The following is a 26542-nucleotide window of genomic DNA, read 5'->3' as shown; positions in this document are numbered from 1 at the left end:
CTGTATTTGTTTTAAACCAGAGACAGGTTTAGTTTTGTCATATTGTTCGGTGACACATGGTCTGTCATCTAGCAGCGGCAAAACCAAGGAACATTCTGACCTCATGAGCAAGGTTAAAGGGAACGGAAAATTAATTGGCATCAGAAAATTATAATAGTAGCAGCTAAAAGAAAGTATGTGAATGAAATATAACAAATGGTAAAAAAAAAAAAAAAAAATAATAATAAATTGGCATTCTAATCACTAGCGGTGAACCCCAAACTCTCCACATAAAATATTTGTCCTCAAAATGTTATCTCAATGAGTTGGATTCTTTCCATTTTAGCTCTCTGTCTTGATGTCCCACATCCCAACAAGAGATGATTGACACTAAAGTAATGGGAAGAAAGCAGGAAGGCCACCACCACGTCCGCGGCACCGTTCATGGGAGCACTGCTAGGAACATGTAGGAAGTCCTTACGACACAGAAGTGTGACCATGGCCCCTTCTGCTATCCAAACACCCAAATAGACATCATCTTCGTGTTCATTTACGTATCAAATTAAACCATTTCATACCAGTTAGACTATATACTGGTTCAGCACGAAGGCACTGAGCATCGCTCGTGAGCCTCGAGTGCTTTTGAGATCCTCCTGCCATTTACAGCTGAAGTTTAAAATGGAAGTGTATTCAGGAGAATGGGCAATCTATAAATTCGTCACAGTGCCTACTCCGCAGTTTCTATTAACAGCAAAGAGACAAGACTTATGTTTCCGTGTCAAAACAGAGCTAACGTGCAGCACGCGCTGCATATGTTGGGTCTCCTCACCTTTGTCGCGTTGCGGTTTGCATAGTTGACGCATGCATTGTGGCTCTGATTCAACCACTGAAGAGGAAACAAAAAGAGAAAGAGATAAATATAACTTCACAAAAATAAGATCTACGAACACAGGAGTGACATCTTCGTTTGGGCCTGCCTGTGACTTGCCACATCTTTTCAAAGGCTTGTGCACGCACCAATTCTGATGTGATGCCCTTCAAAGCGAGGCAGAAAAACCAACACACATAGTTTTCACCAGCTCTGCTCCCATACAGAAGCACGTGCACAAGCTCTGGTTCACGAAAGTAAACAACTAGATCTAAAAACAAATCTCAAGATCGTGCTATGGAGCAATTTAAAAGCTAACAGGCATAATCTTCATCTAAAACCTTGTGCAGTGTCAGCGTGGGGCTATATGGGGAATGACTTTGACATGAAACCCTTGCAGAAAATAGTGGAGGGGAAGCATGGATGCTCTCTGGCTCAGGAGTTTGATGCTTGTGATATTACTGAAGCAAGACAGAATAGGAAATTCAAGGAAGGACCTCCAAAATATCACTCCGATTTGGGGCTAACTGGTTTGATACTGGGTCCAGCAGGCTACGAGCTGGAAGAGTTGAGACCCATCCATAAACCCAGTGCCTCAAGCACACTACGCTCACCAGCTGGCCTGCTGTGACCTCCCTCTCAAGTGGGCTTGTTTTGATTTTGTGTTGGAAATAATCTATTTAGTTTTAAAAGGGTCCCCCCTCCTTTTAAAGCTGAAGGCTTCCCCTGACCGCATTTGGACCAGCTGCACAGAGATGGGGGAGCAGGAGCTCCCAACTTGAGCCGCTTACAAGACACCTTGCAGTAGCTATCTCCAGATAGCCGATCTACCCAAAGTCAACTCTTTCCACCTTCAAAGCCCAAAGCCAGGGGAGGCAAATTGCCTTCCAGAAATACGAGCTTAGAGCTAAATACACCAAATCATAAGTTACTGGGACGTACCTATATATTCTCAGTTGTGCAGACTTTCTGACATCCTAGGCAGATCTAATTCTGCTTTGACACTTCTTAGCTGTGTAATTCTCTACTGTGAGTTACACTAGATCATGAAAACCAATTTGCAACTAAAAATGATAATAACTTTTTTTTTTTTTTCAGTTAGTCCTGAAATATTACTTAATTGGGGTTTTTACTGTGGTTATAACTCATTCATGTGCACACTCCCTCCCCTTACTCTTAGTTACATCTCCCTTATGATGGCATAAATTGCTGGGCATGAGAAAGCAGACCCAACACTTTGCTTACAGCCCACTCCAGACCTGCCAAACCCTTCCGTGATCATACCCAGCCACATCACTTTCCTCTTAACAAAGTCAGAGGCTGCTTTCCTTTTCCTTACATTCTCCACCCATTCAGTGCATGGAAGCAGACAAGCGTTACCTGCCAAAAAACAGTGGATGCCAGCGTCTGGTTGGGCAAGAGAAGACCAACAACCTGCAAGAGAAGAGATTTTCATGTTAACAAATGTATGGTTGGTTTGGGTTTGTTGGTGCTCTGGTAGGCGCGAAAGCAGCAAGCGTATTTTCATTGACTTTAAACAGTTGTCTTCATTTATTAATTTATTTCATGGTGAGTGGCCAGAGTACAAACCAAGAGCAACTGGGTGAGGGAACAGACCCATCCCTCCAGTTCTTCTAAAAGTGCCCACTCCAGTAAGAAGTGATAAAGGCTAAAAGGGAATAGATTTAGGACACAGCCCTGTCGTTTCCCCCCTGAACTTCCCTTCAGCCCACCGTCTTTCAATTTTCCAGTGGGGAAACTGGTTAACACATCTGCCCCTAAGAGCTTCACAACTGTAATTATTGCTTGCAACACACCTCTAAGAGTCTGTCAGCACAAACTGTCCAAAGATTAGTTCATTAAAAGTAAATGATTGATTTTATCCAAGTATTTCTGGAGTATAACCCAAAAGTTGCAGGAATACAAGAGTTCAAAATTGCTCCTATTGGCAGTGAAGTTTTTTTTTTTCTATTTTCCTTTGGCACATTCTCTGTTTCAAGCACAGGGAAGAAATGAGATTTGAACATCTGAAGACAGGAGTGCCACCTGGAAGCACATGTGCTCCTGTTTGGGAGCCCTGAATTTTGTTTGAAGAGAAGGGAATTGTTGATGTGGCATACTCGGGAGCTGCGAAAACTCCTGCCTGGGTTCCGAGCTGCGGCTGACGACGGCTCGAGGCAGCCTGGCCCCGCACATCTGGCGAGGTCTCTTCCAACCTAGATGATCCTGTGACTCTGTGTACCGCCGCCGCCGCGCGGATGCGAGGTGCCGCAGGCTTTGCAAAGTCACCCTGAGCAGCATCTGAGCGCAGACACGTGTGTGCTGCCCATATGGTCCTGAGAGCATCCCGGAGATGTCTCAAAATACCGTGATATAAAATAGTCTCTGCCAGCCTCCTTCCTACCTCGTTTGGTGGCAACCTTTCCTTTTCGAGTGTAAGAAGCTGAAAGAGAGGAAAGAAGAAGAAGAGGAAGAGGAAATTGAAAGCTGGGGGACTCCCAGCAAGGAACCCAACCAAGAGGGACAAGAAGGTGAGTTCTTGGGTAACAAACGGCCAAGAAGTGGTACTTCCTATCATCTCCGTTTTCTCCCTTCCTGAGCCTGAAATGCCCGATAGCTTCTGAAGACGGTCTTTGTGGCGCACAATCACACTTGCAGCTTTGTGAAGGGTCTGAAGACCGAATGACTCCTTTCAACTCCAAACGCGTTGACTCTCAGGATGCTCAAACATCTCCGAGGCATCTGCGCACCTGGGCAAGAAGGCTCTGAGGTCACTCACTCGCAGATCATCTTCGGCACCATTTTCTTTAGGTTTGCTCCTCCAGAAGCCCAGAAGACAGAAAACTTCCCTGTCACGGCACGGGGAGCCTGCCGCATGGCGGGACGAGCTTGAGCTGCACATCTGCAGCAGCAGCAGTTGAAGAGGAGGCAACTTCTACGCTCGAGGACGTGGAAGAGAAACAACAACAAACCAAAGGGTACCGGGGTTGGGAGGCCTGATTTCATTTACGCCTTCTTTCCTTTCTCCTCCTCCTCCAGCTTTTTCTCCTCCAGCCTTTCTGGAAGTTGCAGCTACTTGGTGCGCTGGCTGAAGGCCAAGCCGTGCGAGTTCCCACTAATTTGCTGCTCCCGTTCAATCTGGGGATCTTGTCCTTAATTACGGAGCCGCCGGTCGGAGCCGAGCGAATTCAACATGCGCTGAACATCCTCGTCCCCGGGACCGATGCTCACCCCAAAAGCCATCAGGCTAATGAGGCTTTGGAGGAGAGGGAAGGCAGCAAGCGGCTCCCGCATTGTCAGCCGGAGCTCGGCGCGAGAGGAAGAGAAGGGAAGGGAAAATAAATAAATAAAAAAGAGCACCCAAAATCTGTATGACTGAAAGAGGCACGTTTAAATGCAAACTCTCCATATGTGCAAGAGTCTGTCAAGAAATGTACAGTTTCACTTTTAATTACTGTCAGGGGAAAAAATAACTAAGAAGGAAAACAAAATATACGGGGAAAAAAAAAATAAAAAAGGTTCTAAACACCAGAAAAGTACTGACTACAAAATTTAATTGCCTATCAGGTGTGAACAGCCCTCTGTGGCTGCAAAGCCAGGGCTGCAGACACTTCCTGGATGTCCGCTGGCTCTTTGCACGTTTGGTTACAGGCTCCCAAAAGCAAGCCCCGTGCCCTGCCTCCTCGTCAGGCGCCTGCGATGGACAGGTGGGACTTCTCCAAGCGTTTCCAAGTGGCAGCGAGGCCTCCCAAGCCTCCCGTCTGCCTCTCAGAGGACAAAGGAGCGGGGCTGCAAATTCCTTCGGGCCCTTTGTCGCCGGGGTTGTTTGGAACCGCAGGCGCTGCAGCCGGGTGCTGGGCCGGGAGCTGTCGGAGAGCAGCCAAAAAACGCGAACCTGGCCAAGGGGCCGGCTGTGCTGGCACTTCGAAAAGGGGAAAAAAAAGAGGAAAAATGAAGTGTTCTGCTCTGGTTTTAAATGGCTGGGGAAGACGATGTGCCCCAAGGGTCCCGGGCTGGGTTTCCTAAGTGCAGAAGAGCCTCTTCCTTGGGTGAATGCCTCCTCCTGCGCTGGGAACCCCAACCAAGGCGGGGGGAAACACAGGGAGAGTAAAAGGGTGCCCAGCAGCTGCCCTGCCGTGACCGCTGGCACGTCGCACCCCTGTAGCAAAGGCAAATAACGCGAGCAGCTTGGTTTTGTGCCTCGTGGGCTGAAATCCAGGCGGGCAGAGACAAACTGGTCCTTATACGTACCCCGTCCTGCTGCTCGCTCCAGTCCCACCGTGCCCCCGCAGCCCTTCGGGGGCTGAGCCACAAAGACGGCCACGAAGGGATGGAGACCATAAAAAAGCCAACGATGGCAGCTCTCTGAGCCGGGTCACTCTGCCCAGGGGACCGATACAGGCAGAGAACACACAGCCACAGGCTTTGGTGGTGTCAGGGGAGAGGCTGCTTAAGCCAGAAGAGAAGCGATTATTCTTGGCCAGACCTTAATCTCTTCCACAATGAGCTGAACCGCACTGAATTATTTTGCATTAGCTATAGGGTGGGGGGGACAAAACCCCACGGATAGAGGCAGCGCTGCGTATCGACTGGTGGGCAGCAAACCTGGTAATGCATAAACTGATCCCGTTCTGGTTTGGGGTGGTTAGGTGACCCCAACACACCGGGACAGGCAGCCCCGGAGCAGCGGCACACCGCCACGGCTTCACCGGCGCAGATCCCACGCGAGAGCTCGCCGCAGGCACACCAAGCCTCTCTTGAGGAAATCCCATCCCCCTATGCTAAATGCAAGACTCAAACTGTTTTTATGCTAGAGCAGGCTGCCAATTTTGTCACTAAATTTCACAGATCGATTGGCATAAATGTTACATTTTAATTTTAACATTTGAAACGTTTGGTTTTCTTTTTTTCCTTTTTTTTTTTTTTTTAAATGACAAGAGGTTCCAGTTTATCCTTTACAGCTAGCGAAATTGGGCTCATCTGACAGCTCTCGGCTCCTCTGACAGCTCTGGATTTGGGCCGATTTCATTGTCAATTTGATCGTTAACTCGTTTTTGTTTAACCTTTTCTTTTAAAATGCCCCCTACAAAGTTACCGCCACGACGTTACACACGACAACAAATAGTACCAGCAGGGCTGGGCTCTGCCTCCAGCTTCCAGCCACCCTGCTAGCACCGGTCGGGAAGGGATCGGTACCTTTCAGCGAGCTTCGTGCCACCGTCCCCAAGGTTTAGGAAGATGAAATTTAGCAGATTTTGCTCCTTGGACTGTTTTAATGCACTTGACCTCAAAGGCTGGGAGAAGAGCTGGAGGCTGCCCAGAGCAGGCTTCATTCACTCAGCCTTCTGGCATCAACTTGGGTGGTTTGGGGCAAAACTCTTCGCCCCAGCTGGCCTATTCACAAAAGGAGGTTAATTAATAGCTACAGCTCTGAAGATGAGCTGGGGTTTCAACAGGAGGAGCACGGGATTATCTCCGTTCTGGCTGTCAAGAGCACCCAAACGCTTGCAAATTTCACAATAACAAGTACCAACCACAAACGCCCTCAGCAGTAACCCCACGTAAAGCACTCGCAGCTTTAATTAATTGAGACGAGGAGACACGGCGCTGGCCTCACCGTGCTGCAGCTCCCCGCGTTTCTCACGGCCGGGAAGCGACTTGCAAACCATGCAAATAATAATGGGGGGAAAAAAAAAAGGAAAAAAAAAATACGCCTCCAAAGATGAATCCACGAGTTGCAGAAGTTGCAGGCAATGAGCTCATCCTGGTCTTCCCTTTCCAAAAGGGAAACACGGAGCTGGAGACGTTGCGGAGACCAGCGGGAGCGGTGGGAGGTAGACAAGGAGCCCTGAGCACGCCACGCTGCGGCCACAGGGCACGTTTTGCACCACCGAGCCCTCGCGAGCATGTGAGGGGAAAGGTGTGAGCCCCACGTGAATCTGCGGCGAGGCAGCACGGCGGAGTTCGGAGAATCGTGTGCGGGTGCTAAAAAATGCATTTCCTGTTACTCGCAAACAAAGCGGGGAGGGATGCTGAAGTACTTACAATGGGCGTTCCGAAGGGAATGTAACCTATTAAAAAAAAAAAAGAGAGAAAGAGAGGCATGCATTTTAATAGGTCGTTTGGGGCTGGAAAAACATCACACCTAAGAAATCTAACAGCGCTACCATTTTAGGGTACAAGTCACACCTGGCACGGCAGCCTGCTCTCGCGTCTACCAGCCCGCGCCACCACGGGCACGGAGATGTCAGCAGCGAGCATCAACAAGAGCAGACTCCAGGTGCTTTCTAAATCTCCTTCCCACCCTCTTTTTTTCTTGGGTCGGGGTCTACGAGTTTCCCTGAAACTTATAAAGCCTCATCTAGACCCTAAAACTTACTCCAGTGAACCCAGTGCGTGCCAGTACGTGGTGTGAGCACTTCAGAGCGGACAACGTACGTTACGGAGCAGGACCGTGCCACCATCCTCCCTCTCCTACCTCTCTGATAACAACTTCCCAGCAGGGGAGCTCATTTATTTCTGGGTCACTTGAAAAAGGAACAGGGTATAAGCACCCTGAAGAAAGCACATTTACACGCTCAAGAATGGAGGAGATCTGGGCAATTTTAATCATAGGTATAAGTTAAAGCTCTTTGTCATGGAGAAGGCTTTACCCCAGATCTTGTTGAGCACCACAAAAATCAAGTGTTTCACGTTTTTCCCCTGTTAGGACTGCCGATTTTTGTGCTAATTATAATTTATCTCAATGACTTCCACCAGAAGGTCTCAGGATTTCACCAGCATTACTGAATTAAGCCTCACGGGTCCAACTTAAGTCAGGAAGGGCAATGACCCGAGAGGATGAAAGATTTTTCCAAAAGTACAGAACAAGGCAGCACAGGTCCTGGCTTTCCTTCCCTGCACGTCACCTCCATGTCAACCTTCCTCAAAGAACAGGAGAATAAAACCCCTCAGCCCCAATATTTGTCCCCATGGAAATATGGAGCAGGTGCTATTAAGGAGGATGCTGTCCGTCCCTTTGGGAAAGGACCAGAAAGGACCAAGGCGCACTCGCACCCTCCGGCGAGCAGTGACCCAGCGCACAGCAGAGGTAGCTGCGGGTCTGTGCGCAGCAGAGGGACACCCCAAAACAGGAAAGAGGAGGTGAGCATTTAATGATTAAGCAGCCGCCTAAGCCAGGAACAAACACAGCCGATCCTTCCCGGGCTTCCCGCTGCTACAGCTATTACGTACGTTTATTTTTTAGTGTTTATTTTTAAAAATAGAAGCTGCACCAGGGGAAGATCAGACTGGGTCTTAGGAAAAATGTCTTAACCATGAGGGTGGTCAGACACGGGCACAGGCTTCCTAGAGGGGTGGTTGTGCCCAATGCCTGTTGGTGTTTGAGGCATTTGGATGCTGCCCCCATAAATATGCTTTAACTTTTGGGCAGCCCTGCAGCGGCCAGGCAGTTGGTCTCAAAGGTATTTGTGGGTCCCTTCCAACTGAAGTGCTCCGTTCTGGTGTGCACGTGGAGAAACAGGGCTCATCCTGCTCGATCCTGGAGGGTAAAACACCACGCTACTGGCTGGGCAGCAAGCTTCAGCGTTTACCACAAAGCTAAAATGACCGCTACAGCGATGGATGCCAGAAAGGACATCAACCCGGTAAGGAGAGGAAAACTCTGAGCACTAGATCTCACGTAGGTATTTAGGATCCTAACTCACCTTGATTTCTAAGGGATTGAGGCATTTGAGTTATTTTCTGGTCCTAGCCTAAATACATACAAGATGCACTGCAAAACCAGAGGGAAAAACGATAGCATTTTGTACCAAGTCCCAGTGAAATTAATGAGTGCCTGGTTGGGCTATACTCTACCTGACATTCTGAAAGGCATGAAGATGGTCTCGTTTGTGTCGGGGTGGATGATGGCCTGCAAAACAGTCAGCAAACAGCCACGGTGAAGGCACAGAAACCACAGGTGAGCTGCCGAGGACGCCGCCAGCCTCGCCGTGCCCATGGCTCTGCCAGAGGCACCCCCTGTCCCAAAACCTCCTCCTGCTGCTGCCATCCTGTCTCCTTAAGTAATTTATCATAAACTACAAATTGACAAGGAAATAATTTGGTTTGAAATACAGAAGCGTTGCTTCAGAATGTGTCTGAGCTTGGAGCAAAGCCTGCCGGCGTGGCTGGCACCGTGAGGGTCACCCAAACGAAATCCTCGTGTGCCGTGGGCAGCCCAGCCTCCACGGAAACCCTAATTCTGGTCTGCCGATGAGCAACAACAAAACTCACCTGGCCCACACGCTTTTTTTTTTTTAAAAAAAAAAAAAAAACAAACAAATTTTACGAGGAGGCTGCGTTAAGAGGCAGGGGACGACAGCCTCCGTCCCTCCGTGATCCGGGAGCGCAGCGGAGGGAGGCGCCGCACAGCCACGAGCCTCACCGAAGAGCTGCCAAACTATTTTTGAAAGGCTTGGAGACAAGAAATCTCTTGACAAGACGGGAAGGAGAAAATGAAGACATCAAAATATATAAATACAAAGCAAAAAAAAAATAAAAAAAATCAGACTCTTGGGTGGCAAACAGTGCTCGCTGCATTTACATGTCTGTGGCAAGGCAAAACAGCAACTGGCAGAGTCACTGACGGAGAGGGGACAGCATCACTCAGCAAAAAGGGAAAAAGCAGCAACGGGAAGGAAATACAAAAAAGCGCATTACCTGCTTTATTTTTTGGGCGGCCCACAGCTAGAAAAACAAAAGAGAAAGTGACATTGAGAAAAGCAGCAGCGAGAGCTTTCCCCGCCCCGAGGTTCACGCCAACCCCCAAATATTCCTCGTGTAGCTGCTGCATTCATTTTCTGCATCCTCCCGGACCTCACGCTCGTGTTTAAAGCTTTTACACAGACCCTGCTCCTTCCAATTCATGTGGCCGGCAAGACACCAGGCAGAGAAGTTATTCTTTCGTATACTGAAGGATGAGAAAGAACAACCCCAGGCTTTACAGATCAGGAATTATCTTTGAAACTCTGCTGTGCGTAGATCCCAAGGTAAATTTAGCCCAGCCTTCCCCTGAAGGAGCTTCCTGCGGAAACCAGAGCTTGCCGGGGAACAAAGGTGGAACAAGCAATGCAGGGAAATAAAATCAAGCATCTCTTCACACAAACCCTGGACTCAGAGCAAGCCACCACGAGTTTTCGTTTTTAACAAGGGAAAATCTTTTGCAGAAAAATACTCGTAAAGGGGAAAAAAATCTCATTTAAAACTCTCGCGGGTGCCTACTGTTATTTACTGATTGCAAGTTAGCAGCAACAAAACACCCCAAATCTGGCTCAGACAGCAGGGATCTACAAGAAATAACAGAAGAAATACAGGAGAAACAACAGAAGCTGTACAGGAGATGCAGATCCAGCTGGTGAGTAGGGGACCACTACCAAGACACCTGGCACATTCTGCACGGCTTAAATGCAAATGATAATCTGGAAAAAAAAAATCCCCATTTCGATGTATACATTTCTAGAGATGGACAAGTAAAACGTGACTCCCAACAGTTAAATTGCCTTTGCTATTAAAAACTGTTCTACCTTTTCAGCTAAGGTCTGGCTTTGTCTCCCAGCCACCAGCCTGTGCCGCACCTCTGTCTGACAGCCTTCAGAGCCGTCTATTTTTGTTCTTCACGCAGGTACTCAGAGCTGCTAAATCCCCCCTGTAACCTTCGCTTAAAGAAAAAAATAAAACAGCAGAGCCAGGAGACTGGCTGTTTCCTTGGCAAGGCACATTTGCCAATCTCTTAACCACCCTCGTGGCTCTTTTACATCTTTCCAATTTGTCAACATCCTCTTGAATCGAGGACGCCAGAAAGCAGACAAATTATTCCAACAACAGTTGTACGGGTGCCAAACCAAGGGTAGGCTAACCTGATGATTTCTGCTCTTGCTGTTGATAAATCCAAAGATAGTGATAGCTCTTTTCGCTCTGAGAGCTCGTGTTTGTCTGACTACCCACCAGCTTACCTACCCAAGCGCCGCAGGCTCATTCTGCAGTCCGGGCAGTCACACTTGGATTTTGTTATTGTTCGGCATAAATTAAGCACAGCTCTGCCATTCCTCTTTACCTAAGCATTGACTCGCTCCTTCCCCAAATAAGAAGCCATGGAAATGCTGCTGGAGTAAGGTAATTATTCGGCTTTACATAGCACGAGTTGACCCACTGACACCAGCAGCCCCAGGATTTCACTCCAGATCCAGCTCTCGCTCCAGAGCTGGAACTCCGTGCCGAACGCCACCGCGTGCGATGAGTTACTGGAGCATCTAAATGTCACGGGCTGATGCACACATCCCCGGGGCTCTTTCCTGGGGAAAATGTCCCTTTTTGAGGAAAATTGCTATTCCCCATTTTACAGATGAAGACACAACGAGGCAATCTTTGTGCTTGGCAGGCAGACAGCTGGATCTGCCTTCATTAACCCCAAAATCCAAAGGGTGGGAGGCCGCATGCCAAGGCATCGACCAGGGCTTTTCCCCACGTGCCACCCACCAGCTTGAGGATTTTGAAGGGACGAGCACGCTGCAGGTGCCCGCTCAGGGTGTCCCAGCCATCCTGTGGCTGCTCAGGGCTCATGCATCTGAGCTGCAAAACCAAGCCACGAGATTTTCCTCTCCGACTGCAAGCACCAAGACCAGCAAAAAGGAAGAGGGATGGTTTCTGAGCCAGCGCTATGGCTTTTTTGGTCAAGTTATCTAATTTCATTAATTGATCCCAATATTTATGCATTTTCCTGCTGCAGTGCAAATATTGTTAGAACATGTGATTTCATTACTTCTCAGAAAGAGACTTTACAAGATGCACCTGATGAGTCACCTAAAGATTCTGCCAGCTCATTTTCACTTCTTTATCCTCTAATTCATTTTCTGCTTGCAGCATCTTTCAATAGCTCCAGTACTCCGAGGAGTCTTGCCAGCTGGGGAGCTCGTTTCTGAGAGCAAGGCTCTGGTTTTGCTGGGGATTTCATTCACGCTCTCTCCGGCCATCTTCGAGAAGCAGCCAGATTTTGATCTCATTTACACCAGCATGAATCCACAGCATCTTCACCAGAGCACGTGGAACAGCTCCAGATTTCTGCTCAATTTATGTCAGAATTGGGTCCATCATCTCTAAATATAGCCTGCACAGGGTGGGTCTCCTCTAGCAGATGTTCCTCCTTTACATCTTACTCTATATTACTGACTCAAAGCTACACAGGGATTTTGCCATCTTTCTAATTCAGAAGCAAGAAACAAACCTGCTCACACACGGATTTACACCAAAAACCCCAAGGACGAGCGTGCAGGAGAGTTGGAGCAGGCAGCGAAGGACAAGTTGCTCCAGCCTGTGGCCAGCGGAAGCTACCAGCAGGACAAACCAGCCTCTCCTTCACAGAGACATCCTTTATGGCCGTGAAGAACTCCAGGACCCTTCACAAAAATGCTCCCAGCACCAGCATTTTAGGATGCTGAACTCACGGACGAGGTTTCCATCCATCCTTTGCAGGATTCTGATTTTTCTATCATTTTTCAAGGAAGGGATTCACACCTCTTTGTTCACCGCCTACAGCTTTAAAAGGCATGAACTCTGGAACTGAGCTCAGTTACACAGAAATGTTTTGTGCTTATGGGGTTGAAGGAAGGGTATCAAAGACTGCCATGACCTAAAGAGATCCAAAGCTGCGGTAAGGAAATAAAGAGGGGAACAACTCTTGGGGAATAGATGTGGTCTCTGGTTGACAGGACGTTCATTAGCATTCCTTACTTAGCAGCAAAATCGCAGCTTAGACATAGCTTTCAAAAAAGTATTTATTTAAAGACTATACCCAGCCCAAATCTATTAGCTAACACCTGCCACTACAAAAACAGCACACAGGGTACCAGCTATTAAGAAATTAACTATCTTCTTATCAAAAGCAGGGAAATTTCACGGTCCTGGAGTCAAAGACAGGATTTTTTTTCCCCTCTCTACAGCACAAGTTTCACTTAGGTTGGAAAGCTGGGTTTGCAAACTGTTCACCCTCGATTGCAGCAGGCTCCAGCACCGCTAAAAGGAGCGGCCACCTCTGCCCGAGGCTGGACCCTGCCCAACTGCTCCTCTGCGAGCTCGGACCCTGCAGGCTGAGGTCAGGAGAGCTCCGACAGGTTCACACCACCGCCGTGCTGCCAGAAAGGCCTCCCTGCAGTCTGTGAGACGCGGCAGACTTGTGAGATTTGTGTCAGGAACCCGCAGAAGCTGCTCCGACTCTCCCCTCCTTCGGCTGCACAGCGCGGCAGTAGGCATCCAGTGATCTGAAATCCTACAGCAAACGCTCTGGATATGCCATGTCAGCAGTAACCCTATGTAGAAAAAAAGTCCCTTACCGATTAATCACACTTTAATGACAGGGCACGGCTATTTTCAAAGAGTTAACGAGGAGCCCCACGTTCGACAGGCCTATGTGCAAGGGAAAACACAGCGGCCTAAGCGCTGCAAAACAAAGCGGCCTACCTGCGTTACACTCCGCACCATCACTCACAGCAGCTTGCAGAATTTCCCTAGTGAAGGCAAAGTAGAAGAATTCCTCTGAAAAGGGTCGTTTTGTCCCTCGGTCAGAGGCAAAGCTCCCTCTCAGATCCGCTGGTCCCGTTTTGCTCCGGCAGGGGGGCTCGCACCCCTCCGCCAGGCCCCGCCTGCACCCACAAGGTCTCATTTTAACGAGGTAACAGGCTGGAGTTGGCACCCCGTCACAAAGTGCCAGAAGTTTCACACTCCTGGAGCTGCAGGTTTTATTAAAGCGAAGCTCGGATGATCTATCCCACACTGAATTCCAAATATTGGGTGTCGGGACCGGAACGTGTGATGAAAAGCTGAAGAACAAGAGTGAGCTGCTTTGATGTGAGGGACAGCCTCCAAAACCAGAGGTGATTTTCACCAATCCCAATTGTTTAAATGACATGAAACCAGGGGGAATAAAAAGAAAATATTGTTCAAGAGGCCTAACTTACTGTACATGCAGAGTTCACTAAGGGATACTTCAGTGCAAAGACATGGGTTGGGCATCGTGTTACTGGTAGTAGTGACTGAATAAATTTATAACTGGTAGTCATATATGGTCAGAATAAGACGCCAGGGGTGAGACTCATCCCCTCTAACAGACATCTACAACATCCTAAGTATTTTCTGCAGCACATCCTCTGGCTGCCCTTTGTGTCAGCAGGCAGAAATCAGGCAGCTCCTCTCACCCCCAGCAGAGGAGCAGTCCTGGCTGCACAAGTGCACTCCAGCAGGGCTTCCTTCCCTCCGCCGACTTTAGGACGGACCCTACACGATGAGTTCTGGCTCAGGTAGGCCCAAAATGTAAAACACCCCGAAGCACCAAGCACCTGCAGCTCGTACCAACATCAGCACAGCTGGCAAAGATACGGCACCTTTTGGATTCCAACGGGAGCCTGATGAAAGTTGGAGATTTTAGGTTAGCACATTTAGGAATCCCAGAATTAATCGCTACAGCTTTTCCAAACAGATCTCCCACAGATGTAACCAAGCAGATCCAGTCTTTCAGCAGGGCCAGCAGCCTGAACCAGGACCGCTCACCAGCAGCTCCACTATGAAGTCAGCAGGGTTTGCTCATCTTAACCTTCCCTGCAAGGTTAAACACACTGGTAAAGTCGCACAAGCCTTTTGGCCAGCAGTGCTGTGGGACATTTCCATTTGCTTCTGCTGCTTCCATTTCCACTGCTTCTTGCAGTGCTTTTGGGAAGAAAGTCACATCTGTAGCACGTGCAGCTGGAGAGAAACGGCCACCCATGGCCCCACCACTGAAGCCCCATTTGCTTAAACAGGAGGCCCATTCTAAACTAGAAGTGTTCTCATTGACATTATTTTGCTTGTATTTCACTATGCTTCTGACAGTTTTTTTTGTTTTCTTAACTTTTTTTTGTTACAGACAGGGACCTCCCAAGTGCCCGCTGCACTGCCCTCTCCAACACATCACCCTCGCTGCCAGCACCACATTTTTCTCTACTGCCTTCCTAATTATTAAAAGCATTTTTGGTGGTCAGTCCGCTCCAGAATGCATCCCCAGAACCTCTCTGCTGTTAAGAGGAAACACTTATTTTCAGTATTTCACTACACCCAAACACCAGCGCCAAACCCAAAGCAGTTCGGTGCAGCACCTCCTGCTAAAACGCGTGCTGCTCTGCTCCGCTCCCCACCCCTACTCCCTTTCCCATGAGAGCAATCACGCATGCTTTGCATGGCTTTCTCCCACTTCTCTCCAGCTCCAGTCCTAAAACCCACATTCCCACTTCTTGAAAAGTGATATTTTACACAGAGACAAACGCACAGCACCATCTCCAGCCCAAGCATTCAGCTGGGGCTGTAAATGTACGGATTTACGGCGGTGGAATCCCAGACCTTTTGGCTCTGCATTTGACATGGCTGAAATGTCTGCAAGCCTGGTGATGTGCTTAACCCTACCCACTAATATTTATGGAAATCTTATGTCTGGCTTTAGTAATAAACACAAAAAACAGAATAACATAACACACTGCCTGCACTTGCTCCTCAGGAGGAACTCTTACCAAAGGACCCTCCTCAGCCCCGCTCCTGGCGGTATTTACCTTAGAAAGGTTTTAGCTCTAAGGGGACAAAGCTCAAATAACACATGCATGGTGTAAATCACAACGTGTATCTACACATTTCCTGCACCTGGCACTGAAATAAATCAACAAAAGAGACACCAGAAGCTACCGCCCTTCTTGGATGCCAATGGAAATCTCCTTCCCCATCCTAAGCACCGTTACGTCCCAACGCCAGGAGCTGCTGCCCGTCTGCAGAACCACAAAACCTTTGAGAAAATGCAGGAGTTGAGGCTGAGACACCTGCCTGCACCACAGGCGTTGGGAACCGGATCGGAAACCGCGAGCAATTCCCATGAAATACACAGATTTACACAGATACAAACCCAGTGTAGGTGGAAACAGAATCAAGTCCTCACCGATAAAAAAGATAGCACTTAAATAACACTTTGCAGCTTTGCAGCACTCGATAAACATTAACTAATTAATCCTTACAGCATTCTACTGGAAAGATTTAAACAGAAGAAGCAGCACTCACAGAAAAGCATCGCTTACACCAGGGTTGGGGAAGGACTTGGATGCCATTACATGGTTTAAAGCACAGCTTTGGAAAGCAGGCTTGCTAATGCAGCTAGGTTGCTCGATATCAGATTTGTTTCAGCTTAGTTTAGCCATATGGAGCTTGCAAATCTAATCTGATTTGTAATCTAGATGTGAATTGAGATAAACTCTCCTAATCCTCAAATGATGAGATGAAGCAAAGCCAGTTTGTAACTAAGAACATCAGGGGTAGAATTTACAACAGTTTATTTAATGGGCATTAACCTCCAGCACTTCTGCCCCAGCTCCCCAGGTGCCTGCTGCCCTCAGATAGCCTGGAAATGATGCCCTAAATGTTTGAGCCAGCATAAACCAGGCCACAGAGAACATTCAGGCTGCAGAAGAGAGAAGGTCCAAGCTCTGTCCTTGGAGCACCGAGCAGGCTGCTCGCTCGCAGAGACAAGGAAGCAGCAGGACAAGCAATATATCTGCCCTTTATTGTATCCTGCAAGAGACCAGAGGAAAAAAAGTACAGTTTACTGCAAATGGACCTCTTCGCTCTTCATCAACACTGTTAAGAAAAGCTATTATTCTGCAAAAGGGGTGCTGTTTAGCCTCTGATAGATTCATTGTTCTCTGCTGTGTCTGGGACAGCGTGAGCAGCTCTTCCCGCTGCTAACATGATTGAAGGAAGAACACAGTAATAAATATATGCCCATTAAGCCGGTGAGTCTCTTTTCACTTCACTGATACTAATGGGGAAGAAATGAAACAGTTTCAAAACAGCAAGTTGCCAAAGCTGCATTTGGAAAGGCTGAGGAGTGAGAAGTCACAACTGACACACCACAGTTCATGCTCCGCCAACGCTCGCAGGAAGGGGCTGGCTGGAGAATAGCGAGTGTCTGTCTCCAAGGGACCATTTCAAAAAGCTGCATCTTTCCTCTCACTACAGATCATTCAGTTTGGGGTGGTTTGCTGTTGGTTTTTTCCCCCCTCCGAACACCCCCCTTATGCTGAAGCTTTCAGACCAGAGTTGCAAAGGGTAAAAAACCACGTAATATTGCCGTCTCGCTGTTATCTTCATTTCTAACAAATAGATTTTTATGCATCTTAACGTATATGTATAAATAAGCATACAGTCAAATGAACAAGGAGGTTTCCTGCAGCAGATCTAGGGACCTATGTCCTGAGGTCCCTTCCCACCTGAACCAGCCTGCGATCTGATGGCAGACAAAGAGGAAGGTGTGGATGGATCAAAACCTAAATATCTGGTGTCTTGGTGTCTCAGAGCTCCACGGATGTGTAGCAAACGATCAGGATGTTTAATTCTGGTCTTAAGAAAGCCGGATACATGTCCTGCCTCCATCACAGACCTGCCTGACCCCCAGCAGCTGGAGCTGACGCGTGGCAGTGGCACCGCAGCCCCCCCCGTGCCTCCGTGTTTCAGGCACACAGGCACTGAGTGAGGTTCATGCAGAGCAGACAGAAAATATAGGGAGCTGCTCAACTCGACAAATGAAGCATTTTGGGAGGAGGGGAAGGGAGCTTTAGTTTTTATTAAGATCAGCTCTCTGAACCAGCTGTGCCAGTGCAAGCGAGCAAGGAGGTGGGAACACATGGCCAGGAGGAGAGGAGGCAGAGACATGGCAGTGCTGCCTTAGATCAGCTCACGCTGCCATGGCATCGCACTTTCCCTTGCAATATTCTGGGCACAGAACAAATTTGCACCAGTTTGCGGATAAAGTTCAGAGAACAAGAAATTCAATAGGTGCCGCCTCTGTTGGGGGGGCAATGAAAGATGAAGTCATCTCCACGAGGCGAGCAGCAGCACGAGGGCTGCATTAGTTAATTGCGCAAGTTTTTAAACCTCTTATCGGTGCTGTGCTGACATGAAACAAACTCAGACCTTTCACGAAAAAAGCACCGCTCGCACTCGTGAGCCCTCGTTCCGCGCACACGAAGCACCCTCCGAGGCTCCTGCTGGCACGGCGCTATTCTGTGGCTCTTTGCCTCTCTCTGCTGGCAGGACCAAGGGGAAAAGCTGGGGCGCAGCCAGAGACCAGGACCAAAGGGACACAGGGGAGGTGGAGGAGGGCAGCAAATCTTTGTCGCCGTATCTCTTAGACTGTATTCTAGCTCCTGGTTAACACAGGTTTTTAGGACAGAGCGGTATGTGACTACAAATGGGGCAAATCAGGGCTCTGATCCTAGCTGGACCCAGCCTGGTATCACACCAAATACTGAGCAGCAGCAGCACAGACACAGAAACAGCTTGGCAGCTATTTCTAACACCAATTTCAAAGGCAGAAAGAGACCTCCGGGCTCAGCGTACAACAGAAAGGACACGTTTTGCTGGGCTTGCTAGCTGTGTAGCTCAAGTATTACACTATTGCAGGGAATTTCAGCAATGAAAATGAAAGTATAGGGCATTCTGGGGAGAAAGCTAGAAGAAACGAGCAGAAGTTCGTAAGAAAATCTCCCCAGCACTGATGCAGACCTTCAGCTGGTGCACTGCTGTGCCAGAACACCTTTGCCCACACCCCATGTTTGCCAACCATTCCCAGGGCTTTACTGTGCTCCTTCCCGCAGCACCAAGCGCGATCACCACACAGTGAAAAGCAGCTGTGTCATAAACCAGGCATGATTTAAATCCCTCTTTATCTGATAGCCGCCGAGTGCTGCTTCTCTTAACTTTTACCACCGCTGACATGCCAGCATCAATCTGTTCTTCCAATCTGTGCTGGTCTGTTGGACAGGTTGGGAAAGGGACTCACACACACAGAGGACACAGATGCAATCCTACAAATTAGTGAAAGAAGCCTGAGGATAAAGGACAAAAGCCACATCATTATGCCCGCAGTTGGTACAGCCTTTTGGTTTTGAGGATAAACCTCAGCACCGACGCTCCTGAGCTGGAGAAAACGTCCCCTTTTAAGCTCGGTGGCTCTTCACCCATGTTTATCAGGCTGATATTTGACAGCCACTGTTTTTATAGGAGAGAGCACTCCCTCAAATGAAACCTTTTTACTCCAGCGGAGATTCCCTCCAGGAGGCAGTTGGGGGAATTGCCTGCCCTGTTTAGAATTGGATATGTTACAGTCTATACCTTCTGCTGCAAATTGGCTCCCGGTGCACTTGTGTGTGTCATTTTCACCTACCCACTCGCAGATCGCACCAGCCACCGGAGCTCCGTGCGAAGGGCCGGATCCTGCCAGCCCCGTCAGCTGCCGGTGGAAACCGGCACCAAAACCGGCTTGCAGCAGCGGCCTTTTAACACATCCTGCTCCCTCCGGTCCGTAAGGAATGCAAGCTGAAAAGGTCGCTCAAGTGTAATGAGAGCCCACCTAACGAGGAGCACCAAGTGCTGGAGAACGTACCAGGGAGATGAAGAAATCCCGACGGGAGAGCACTGACACAACGGTACCTACGGGGCTGGGGAAGATGGGACAACTGAACTGGTTTCTTCCCTTAACACAAAGCCCACAAACCTCCCTTCTTGCCCTCTTTGTGGATCCTACAACTTCTCAGCTGGTCCCATCCGAAGGCGGAGAAGTGGGATAGCAGGGGACAGCAGCAGGGCCGTGCCAGCCCTTCCAGTGCACCTGACCCCTGCAGAAGGAGCTGAATAAAGGGCATCGATACACGCGGTTGCCAAACAGAACCAAAAAACAGAAGTTTACTAAACCCACGAGTACTCCTGAAGTTTTCCAAGCAGGATTTTTTTTATTTCTAGGCAGAAGAATCTTCGTACTGGAAGGTTCTCATTCCGGTACGAGGAACAGCTGCTTCTTCCATCAAACACTTGTGAAGCCATGGGATCCAAACACCCAACACAGAGACACGCAGCACTCCCAAACCCCCCAGCAGAAGACCAAACCTCCCCAAAGCCTTCAGGGAATTTGTTCTCCCTGCATGTTTTACAGTTCTCACCATCTGGATGAAATATCTAACCCAAACGACCAAAAGAACAGAAATACACTCCAAATGGTGGCATTACCAAAAATATATATGTTTTTAAGAGAAAAAGCATGAAGTCATAAGAGCCTGTCAGGGAGGAGGCTTAATTACAGCGTGGGGTATTGCCACTACACAGAATGGTTTTGGTTGATGGGATTTTAATAAGCAGAAGTTAGAACCCAGCTAAGCCAAACCAAGTCCGGCTGTCAAACGTTCAGAGAAAAAAGTTGGGTAAATAAGCTGAGCTGAGGAGGAGGAGTTTGCAGCGTGTCTTCTTGCCCAAGTATACAGCACTGCATAAATAATCATCAGGCAGCTATTCATCCTCCGCTCTGCTGAGTGCCTAACTGAGACAGCAGCCACGGCAAAAGTCATCTTTTAAAAAACATTTTTCTAATATGGAAGAAAAGCTCTGTTTTCCCTCAATAAAAAGCTATCAGCAGTCTGGCAGCTATCGACAGTTAAGAGATTGATTCTTCATTTTTGCTAATGATGCCCAAGAAATAGGTTTTTACCACCTTGAGTTAATGGTCACGCTCCTGAGCGGTGAAATCACTCCAGTTCAAGAGTGAGCGCAAGAGCTGTGGGATTTTAGGCTGCCCAAAGAGGCTGGGGGGCTCCTACTTGGAGAGCTTCAGCAGCCGCCGGGATGTGGGGCTGGGCATCCTGCTTGGGTGCTCTGGGACCCTGGGATCTGGGACCCTGGGATCTGACCTGAAAGCAGCCGAGCTGGGAGTGGTGGTGCCTTTGAATCATTTCACGGAGAGCTGGAGCCAAGCCACGTTTCTTCTGGAATCTGGTTTAGAGATGGCCACGGGGAAGTGGAGCAAAGTAATATTATGGCTCTTCGGAGATTTTTTTTTCCTTCAGATGGTCCATAAATGTTCCACTTCAGCACATTTTGAAAAACCTGCTCTGGAAGTGCCGAAGAGAAAGCCTAGTCCTACAAGAGCCCTGTCAAGAAGATAAGCGTTGAGGAGACACTTGGCGTTACATAGCTTTAGGCTTCTACATTTTCCATTTCTCAGGCAGTAAAACCATTTCAGCGAGCAATAGAGATTGTGCTGAGCTGTTGTTATGCTTTCAGCTACTGCCTGCCATCCTTCCTGAGAACCATGAGTTTCCGAATGAGGGGAAAAAAAAGGAGTTTGAACACTGTCAAACGCGCCGCACCACAAAAGCGGATCAGTCAGGAGATTAGCGAAGCGGCTCTGTCAAAACAACTCGTCTTCTCCATCTCGAAGCTGATATTTGAGGGGGGCTGGTGGGTTGTTCGGGAAGCTAATATGTTAAAACTGTGCCCAAAGTCTTATTTTAAAGGCTCCTAAGGCGATTATGACTTTAATGGTGATTGTGAAGCCCAGCAGCCCATTCAGACATCTCGTCTACCCACATGCCTTACCCAGTCTGTGGACGCAGAGCCCGTTACATGGGTAGAGATTCCACCTCTAAGGGGCTCCAGCAACCAAACCCTCTGGATGAGCTCTTAAAACAAAGCAGATAAAGTTGAATGTTCTGCTCTTGAGCTTCACATGAAGCTCTGCCCAGCCTTTTTGACCGTACAGCTCAAATAGGGCATCAGCCCCTCTCACACCACGACGTTAGGTGAGCCAAGCAGGTACCCAAGTAAATTCTTCCTGCCTACAACAAACACCGGGTGACTAGCTCTGTTCAGTCAAAAAGGATTCGAATAAATAAATAAGTAAATAAATAAATAAATAACCTTTCAGTCAAAAGAATCAAGTTACCTCTCATCTGCTGGTCTTCTGCCAGCACGTGGCAACTCCACCAGTGCCTCAGAGGCGTGCGAGACCTACCCGGTCATGTAAAATCAGGTGGCTCCCTCTTTTATTCCAACCTCAGCCGATGCACGTGAGGCACCCGCCGCAAAATGGGCTCCTCTTAGAGCAGCCTCGCTTCTTTTTCCCAAATTAGCCTGGAAGAACTGTTAATGCCCTGATGCCCGAGCCCATCCTGCAGCTCGTGGTGCACGGAGAAGCCACAGAAATGGTAAAACTGAGCTCGGGGAAAGTAAAATAGGACTCTCCGGGCACCTTTGGTTCCCGAGGGGGAAATCTGGGGTGAAATCCATGCAAGCGAGGTGTTTCCCCTCCCCCAGAGCGATCAGCCAGCACATCGTATGTTCTGCAAAGGCACCGGCAATTAATGAGACACGTCCAGCTGTGTGTATCTGGCACTCTCGTACTCAGCTCAGCACCGGCAAGCTTCCAGCTCCTCAGCTCCCCCTGCGTGCTCCCCTCCAGCCTCTGAGATGGAAACCAGCGGGTGCCTACAGGAAGGGTTCATTTCTGAACTGGTGGCTCTGCTCGAGAGGAGGAAGATATTCCACCCGTTTAGCGACAATGCTTCTCTCACCAAAGACGACCTAGAGCCAGATTTTGAGGATTTTCCCCTGCTTTCGCTGCAAGGATATGCACGCAAGTAGCTTGTTCAAGCCACCCAACAGCGTGTGGAGGAGGAGAAGAGTGCTCAGACACACAGGGCTGAGGTTTTTCAGGTGTGCCCAGAGGAGCAGCACAGCCTGAAAGCCACACCGATCCCTCATCCCCTTCAGGTCCTCCCAGCTGACCCCTATCGGAGCAGTTTTGACACCAGAAGCGAACAGTCCAGTTTCACAGGCTCGCTGGGATCTACCCACGGCTTGCTCGCCTTTCCCTGCGGTTTTCTTTAATTAACACTGCAAAGAACAGTAAAACACAGCACCAGGCACACGCTGCAATCCCATGCCAGGCTCCTCTTGGGAGAACTCCTTTATCCCACAGTCAGCAGAAGCTACTTAAACCCCTACCAATATAATCGACATTGCGATGAAAGCAAACTGTGTCAAGATTTTACTACAAAAAATATTGTTTTTAAAACCGATGTGCTAACGTTTCTCTAGGAAAGACATTTTTGGCATCATTTTCTCTTTCCTCCTCTGCCCCATACCTTTATTTTCCACTTGAAACCCTCTGGCTTGTATAATAAGGTTCGCCTCCCGCTTACACTGTCCTGACTGAAGGAAACAAAAAATGTGAGGCTTCTGCTTGCTCTCTCTCAGTGCAATTCTGAATGAACTCTGGGTACATCCTAGGCTTGTCACTACGCAGACCCAAAATGTAGGTCAAAAGTCTGCGTGGTTTGCCTCAGCAAATGACTTCACTTCATCTGCCTGAAGGCAGATGGGAACTGAGTCATCTGCTGCTGCATCATTCTTTGCTTTGCTGCTTCCCTCAGCCCCGGTTGCTTTTTTCTTACCATCAGATTACGGGTGACTGCAGGCACTGATATCAAAAGACCAGGAAAGCAATGCCTTGTCTTGTACATTGCACAGGGAGGGGATATCTCCTGTTTATTCTTCATTAAAGCCGTGCCTTTTTCCCAAAACAGCACCCACCACATACGCTGCCAAGTTCTAGAGTGAATTCAAATGTCTTTTTTTTTTTCATTTATCTGCTATAGCCATCTTTCATGAGAATAAGCTATTATACACGAGCATTAAAAGAAATAAAGGGGTTATTTGACCTGCGGGCTGTAGGACAAGAGCACAGTACCACTTCCATCACTGTCTGCACGGGAGGTGCACGGGTCCTTTGCCGCGGCCGCTTCGTACGGCTCCTGTCTGCCATCTGTGCAGCTCTGCGTTACCTTACACTACGTGGGGCTCAAGGCTTTTGTGCTAGATGCACAAACACACACCGCAGTAAAGCCCCTGGCTTGGTGCTATGGTCAGGTGTGCACATGTGGATGAATAAGGAAAAGAGTCCGAGATATAAATACCTGCATCTGCAAGAACAAGGCTCAGAAAGCAGTCTGGCTCCTCTGCAATACTTATCCGCGCTTTCACGAGTTCTATGTGTTCATAAAGATTTGACAAATGTTCAGAAAAGAGGACTGACAGGGTCATGGAGAGATCACCCAACCCATCCCTCTGTCCCAAAGCAGAATCAGGTTTTACCAAAAACGACCCTTCTCTCAGCAGCTATCTAAGCCATGCTACGGTCTTGGCATCAGCGTGGTTTTTGCAACTTGAGCAAGTCTAATCCACGCCTCCATCCCAAGAACAGGCACATTACCCAATAAAAAGTACCACTACTGAATGTATAACCTACAACGTGAGGATATCCACAGGGTTATGCGTAGCCCAAACAAGTTATTCCAGTGAAGAAATGGTAATTATTATAACCAACAGGAATGCAGTAGAAGAGGGTGCTGATGCATCACTGCTGCTGGTGCAAGAACCCACAAACCTGACCACAAGGTTTCCCTCACCTAAAATGAAAACTATTTTTTTTCTTCAATTCTGCAAGCCCATTTTGCAAGGGGAAGGGAAGCAATAGTGTTGGCCAAAGGTAGTCAACAACTGTGCAAGTCAGAAAACCCAACATTTTGACTTGTTCTAAAGACAATTTTTGTATGCTCATAGCAGACCCCTTGCTATCGTTTCTGTTCAGCAACATTTATACCGGGGGAACTTCCAAACAATCAAAATTTTCTCCAATGTGCTGGCAGTTGAGCTGCAAAGGACCCGAGGAACCACTGGAGCAGGCAGCAATCAGCTCAACAGAGCCAATCTGGGATTTTTCCAGTGGAAACACCAAAAACGTTCTGCAGCAGTGCATTCACTGCAGACGCAGCTTGAAGCACCACCTCATCCCCCCTCTTTAGGCTGCACGAAGCAGTAGAAGTGTAAGAAAGGCTTTTTCCTCTCACCTCTTTGTTGGTGACTCCCGGGGGCAAAGTCCCATGCTTGTAATCCTCCAGCAGCTGCACAGCTTCCTTCAGGCGACTCTGCGAACACAAGAAGCATGGGTTGCAACTTCTGCTCCCCACTGAAGCGTTTTATTGAGGGCAATGGACTCAAGCTATAAAATCCAATCTTCTTTCACGAAAACCTTATGATGGGTCCTTTTATAAATTTACACACGATATAAAAGAGATGCGTGGACATTTGCTTTGCTGGTTGGCACAGCCTTGCTGTTTGATACCTAACCGTACATGCAGTATAGAGGAAGAGGGGGAAAAAAAAAAAGGAAAAAAGAGAAAATACAGAAAGTCCCCTTTGCAGTGCCTCTGGAGGAGGCATCATACAAACCTGACGGTCTTCACTGAGACCTGATAAACCTCGGAGCAGAATGAGTTCTCCCTTGAAGGTAGAAAATGGATGGGTATGCTACGTTATGCCCTAAGGCGTCCGCTTTACCCTAACTCAGAAATCGGTATTACTCCGCGTGAGCTCTCAGATGAATATTTCCTGGTGGTATCGACAGGGAAACCCCTCAACACAGCTGCTGCTTTGCCCCCTGCCCTCGCCCAGCACACGTCTCCAGAGGGATGAGCGAGGCAGGTGCTGGCACACGTGCAGCACCACCACTGGGGACTCAGCACCCACAGAGAAGCGACACCGCAGCAAGCTGCGGCCCGATCTCAGCAGAGCTGTGCGGAGACCAGCAGCTGTACTGCCTCCGGCACCTACCGGCACGCAAGGCAATGCCCCAGCACCGCTTTGTAACTGCATGCTGAAGTTCAAGTCACTTCATCCTAAATTCTGTGACGTTCTCCTGTACTTCAGAGAGACATCGGAGCGCCACAGCACTGAGCTGTGCTGCTTTTCCACGGGACTGTTACATATTCGTGCAGAGGGGGTTTGTGCAACCAGCCTTCTTCTCTCTAAAAACACCACAAGAAGTCATCAGTGCAAATAAAGTGAAAATCTGACCCTCAGTGAGCACGCCTGTGAAATACCCTAGCAAATAAATGGACGTGTAAGTGAAGATCTTCTTCACATTGCGAAAAAATAGAAGGATAAATGCATTTCACGTGTTCAGGTGATCACAGGAGCACTAAGCCTTGCTACCAGCCTGGCACAATCACCCCTGTAACAGGACAGCTACTCATATACCTATATTGAAAGTATATATAGAAAGTTTTCTGCCGTTGAAGCAAAGTTTACATACTCAATATGTATGTATATACTAAATAAGTTTATACAAATTTATATAAAACCATACCTAAGCATATATTTTGTTTTTTTTTAATCCTTTACACATACAGAGCTCTTGAAGTAAAAAGCCATGGGGCAGACAAGTACAGCTTCTTTACTCCAAGCTACAGAGGAACAAGGCAGGATACAAACAGCTGTTTCGGTGGGGTTAAATCTGCTCATCCAAGCCTGCAGAAGGCACCAGATCGCCGAGCAGTGCCTCCCAACTATCTGAAGCCAAACAAATCACTCAGCTGAGCATTTTCAAAGGACTCCTGCAGGTTATCTGCCACCCAGATGAATAACACCGCCTTCAGTTTGATGTTTCTGCACTGGCTGTTGTTTTGGCACCTTCTGCAATACTCGTTCTGTATTTATGAAGTGTCCCCTGGCACATTTAGCAGCGTGCAGCCAGACTGCAGCTCCCCCGGAGCCCTGTGGTTTCGGCGCAGCGGTGCCACGGCGCAAGGCGAGCGTCCTCCGGCTCCGTACGCACCGCAGTGCACGGGAGGGCTGCAGGAGAATCCTGCTCCGCCTTTCATCCAAACTTCAAAGACTCCTTTGTGGTTCCCTTGGAAGTGCCAGCAGTTATGCCGGCCCGAAAGCGGCGACTCCTGAGTGCCTGTTGTCTTTAAAACTCCTGGCACACCG

General features: G+C 48.4%; 1 protein-coding gene across 4 annotated transcripts in view; it reads right to left on the bottom strand.

Moving 5' to 3' along the window:
* SFXN5 (sideroflexin 5) overlaps positions 1–26542 on the bottom strand; it is a 95777-nt gene that overhangs the window by 50480 nt on the left and 18755 nt on the right. For all 4 annotated transcript variants that reach the window (XM_080592105.1, XM_080592104.1, XM_080592107.1 and 1 more), the window contains exons 3-8: positions 24622–24699; positions 9548–9574; positions 8705–8759; positions 6893–6918; positions 2228–2281; positions 809–865 (exon numbers count right to left, since the gene is read on the bottom strand). In XM_080592105.1, the coding sequence (XP_080448231.1) occupies positions 809–865; positions 2228–2281; positions 6893–6918; positions 8705–8759; positions 9548–9574; positions 24622–24699 (297 nt within the window). The remainder of the gene's footprint in view (positions 1–808; positions 866–2227; positions 2282–6892; positions 6919–8704; positions 8760–9547; positions 9575–24621; positions 24700–26542) is intronic.

The sequence above is a fragment of the Anser brachyrhynchus genome (assembly GCF_964034855.1).
Source record: "Anser brachyrhynchus genome assembly, chromosome: 4".
NCBI lineage: Eukaryota > Metazoa > Chordata > Aves > Anseriformes > Anatidae > Anser > Anser brachyrhynchus.
The sequence above is the reverse complement of the archived record's forward strand: the minus strand, read 5'-3'. Positions and strand labels throughout refer to the sequence as shown.